Source organism: Desarmillaria tabescens, assembly GCF_030435595.1.
Source record: "Desarmillaria tabescens strain CCBAS 213 chromosome Unknown EV420scaffold_46, whole genome shotgun sequence".
NCBI lineage: Eukaryota > Fungi > Basidiomycota > Agaricomycetes > Agaricales > Physalacriaceae > Desarmillaria > Desarmillaria tabescens.
Genome location: NW_026848345.1, coordinates 313,926 through 318,001, shown reverse-complemented (window position 1 = coordinate 318,001; position 4,076 = coordinate 313,926). Strand labels below are relative to the sequence as shown.

The window sequence follows — 4,076 nt, the reverse complement described above, 5'->3', positions numbered from 1 at the left end:
TTAAGTCAAAAGACCTCATCTAGTTGAAGTAAAATAAGCCCTAGAACGCTTTAAGTTCGAACAATTGTTGAGTTCAAGGAACTCCAGAGTCTGTGTACTCTTTGCAAGTCTTGTACTTGAAGTCAGAACCTGAGCGTTCTTTGTAGAGTGATTTTGCACTCTTTGTAGACCTCGGAGTCTTTGGTTGTTTGATTATTTGAAGTGTCCGCTAGAAGCTCTTCTAGACGACATCAAAACAAGCATAACTTGCTTGACTATACCTTACAAAACAAGTTCATAAAACCCCGCTATCGCAGACTAGTGTACTTTGTGTAAAACACATCGAAAGAAGAATTGAAGTTGTTTTCAGACAAAACCCCACTAGATTATCTAAATCTAAGTACATCGCGAGTGCTTCTATCGTACTCACCCTCGAACTTATATACATTGGTGATTGTGTGTGTGTGTGTGTGATTTAGTATCTAGATTGATGATCTAGATGCTTGTTTCATTTGCACGCTGCCCGTTACCGAGCACATCATCTGGAGCCCACCGTGAGGGGGATAAATCTAGATTTGATAATCTTGTTTGAATCAATTTCTATTCAATGCTACTTGTGTTGAATCAAGGGACTAAAACGAGATAGTAGCCTGTATACAATCTGTTTGCCCCTCCTGCCTCCACGAAAGCAAAAGGCAAGAGTAAAGCCACAGAGCCGGTACGAGCACTGACTTCCTTACGTTCTCCACCAGGAACTGTACCGAAGCCTTCGGGAAGAAAAACTGTGAACTCAAGAGCAGCAGGAGTTGGAACTCCTTCTAACTACGACAACTTAGTTACCAAGCGAAAACGCAGTGTACCCGTGCCAAATAGCCCAGCTACGACTGTACGGAGACCGCCAGTTCCCAATAGCCCACAAGCTAGAGCTGAACAGCACGTTTGTGCAAATAAAGTTGCTCGTCTTACCAGGACTCAGACCCCTACGCCCTCTCCAAGATCGCGACCATCACCGTCTGTTGGAAATAATAGTCCAATAGCAAACCCGTTTGGGACTGATAACACAAACTCACAGCCCATTCAAACCGCTAGTAGTACGAACATGTCTACTAGTAACCAAAAGATGCCTAGACCTATGGCTAGGGACGCTCCTAGATTCGATGGCGATAAGTCAGAGAATATAAGGCATTTCTTGTCGCAGATGGAGGACTTATTCTCCGACTGTAGCATCACAGATGATGCTGAGAGAAAGAAACAATTAGTCCGTTACGCTGATGCTGATACTGAAGAAGAGTGGAAGTTGTTGGACGAATATGACAATGGTACCTTTGCGAAATTTAAAGAAGCTATCGTTAAGAACTATCCAGAGGCTCAAGATGTGGAGTCTGGGACCGTTAATAGGTTGACGTGTATTACGCGTTCGTTCAAAAACCTGGGTCTAGACGAGTGAGAAGAGTACCTTAAGTTCAAACGAAAGTTCCTCACCAAGGCAAAGAAACTAGAAAAGCCACCTTTGATTATCACAAATCGGGAACTAGTTGCTAAATTTCTAGAAGCATTATCGCCCGTGTTTAGAGAAAATGTCTCAGCGAGACTTAGTATTAAACATGGTCTCAAAAGCAGTCTGACCCCAGCAGCAGCGCCAGTGGCTGCGGCGTCAACTGCAACCACTACCGCCGCTGCTAAAACCGTCTTACGATGAGAAGACTTACATAGTCTAGCAGAAGTAGTCGTGGAAGCGGATGATATAGCTCTTAATACTTCTGGTATATACGGAGTAACAGAGGCCTCGCCTCTCGAAATATCATCTAGTGCTAGAAAAGATTCCTCGGGATTAAAAATTGAAGTCGAGGAAGTCAAACAGCAGGTAGCAAGCCTTTTAGACCATCTTGATCTCAATGAGAAACAGAGTGATGCACGCCAGAAGCAACTGTTAGAAGCCTTTCAACAGTCAAAAAACACTGGTATGCAGCAATCTAGATCTCGCAATAGTGAAGGTAGTACAGCCTCTGCAAATGATGTATGTTGGTATGATTGTAAACTAGGGCATTATGCTAAGGATTGTGAGCAGACTAAGAAACATGTCACGGAGGGATTACTCAAGATAGTCAACGATAAGATAGTTATGGGAGACAGGAACCTGGTACCTAGGGAACCCGCGCAGAAAGCACCTTTTGAACGAGTAATAGATTACTTTGCCAAGAAGAAAAGTGGTCAATTGTTCTTTGAGGGCATAGATAGCGTAGCAGGGGTTTATCAACTCTCTGCGCCTCTCAGCAGTGAAGATAATTCGGTCTATGCCAACCATGTTGCGGATCCCCAGGATGACATTATCAATAAACTTCGAAGAGACGTTCAGCAGCTGCAACAGAATAGTAATCTAGCTCCACCCCAAGTATGACAAACTGTTAACCCAAGTAGTAGTTCAAATAACTTTGATACGAACGCGTTTATAAATCAAATGCGGGTTCTCATGAACCAGTTTTCAAGTTCAAACGGTTCCGCTCAACAGCAGCCTGCTGGATTTCTAGATGGTCCGATGAAGGCAAGGAGAAATAACAAGTTGAAGCCTATGACTGTTTCTCTAGAAAAGCTGGAGGACCATTTTAAAAATAAAGGCAAGCAAAAAGAACAGACTATTACTAAGAAACAAGTCGTCAAAAACCATGGGTTGAGTGATGATGAAGTCGAGATTATAGAAAAATCAGGGAGAGATACGAGCAAGGAAACTTCCAAGCCCATCTCAAAACCTAAGACAAGAGTGACAGTAGAAGAGGCCTCGGACGACGAGGAAGGAACTTATCAGCAAGATCTTCCCTACCGGAACGTGAAAGCCATAAGTTTCAAGCCCTTGCCAGTCGATAGCCGTCCGAGAACTGAAGATATATCCAAGAAAGTCCGAGATCCACTAGAAAACGACAGGATTCCTGCATATAAAAACATACTACCCATCCATAAAGATGGTAGGGCACAGGAAGTCGCGTCAAGGGTTTTGGAAGCACCAATTTCAATCAATGCAAAAGAATTGTTAGATTTGTCACCTGCAGTAAGAAAAGAACTTGCGAAATTAATGGCCAAGAAACGTATCGCGACTAAACCAGTAGTGCAAAGTGCATATGGTGTGGGGGAGGATCATCTAGATTCAGCCCCACTACCATTTAGTTCAGAAAACCTAAATCTCGACAATGAAGAATGGGTCAAGGCCCTGAAATTCGACTGCGATCGAGGTTAGCGAACTGCCACCTGCGCAACTGACGATCTCGCAGTTCACTGCTGGAATAATCCCTGCAGGATCTTTAATTGTTGGCGACCCATACTTGCAATACCTAGATACTTTGGAACCTGGGGAAACTCTGAGACCAGTAATCGTCGGAGGGGCGTCTACTAGCTTAAGAGCAATCTTCCCTTTGATTAACGGAACAGGACACGAAGAATGCGTGGTTGACGGTGGTTCCCAAATAGTGTCAATGGCCGAGCACATCGCGACGAGCCTAGGCATTGGTTGGGACCCAGATATTACCATTCATATGCAGAGTGCAAATGGTTCGCTCGTGAAGACTTTAGGTCTCGCAAAGAACGTTCCATTTTTATTCCAAGACATAGTAGTCTATCTACAAGTCCATGTAATCGATAGTCCTGCATACAAAGTACTTCTAGGAAGACCATTCGATGTTGTGACTGAAAGTCTTATAAAGAATAATTCTGACGGAGGTCAGGTCATCACTATCACTGATCCTAACACTGGTCGACGATGCACTATTCCTACTTTCACGAGAGGAACAACGTTTAGAATGACTAGACCTGTTGAGGCTGAGGGTTTTCGCAGCTCGAAGATCTGATAGACGATCAGGGAGAGCTAGCGGTACAACTCGTCAGGAACAGTGATGGAAGCGTAGAAATTGAAGCCTATATCAGCCCTGAAGGAAAAGCTAGCTTCTCGAAAGAGGGATTACGAGATGCATTCCTCATGGCAGCCGTCGAGAACAATGAAGATATACGAAAAGATACAGCTGCAGCGGACTTATTACACTCTTATTTTCAAGGGAAAGTCATGCCACCTGGATCAAGTATGTTCTGTCGCGTACGCCCGCAACGCGAAG

At 44.0% G+C, this 4,076-nt stretch overlaps 1 protein-coding gene across 1 annotated transcript; it reads left to right on the top strand.

Annotated features, from left to right (window-relative positions):
* Positions 1–1,078: 1,078 nt before the first annotated feature.
* On the top strand, positions 1,079–3,815 carry EV420DRAFT_1648031 (uncharacterized protein; the record flags this gene model as incomplete). The annotated part of the gene is made up of 5 exons (XM_060478108.1): positions 1,079–1,394; positions 1,701–1,996; positions 2,048–2,371; positions 2,459–3,203; positions 3,268–3,815. The coding sequence occupies 5 exons, from the start codon at positions 1,079–1,081 to the stop codon at positions 3,813–3,815; spliced, it is 2,229 nt and encodes a 742-aa protein (XP_060325947.1).
* Positions 3,816–4,076: the final 261 nt, after the last annotated feature.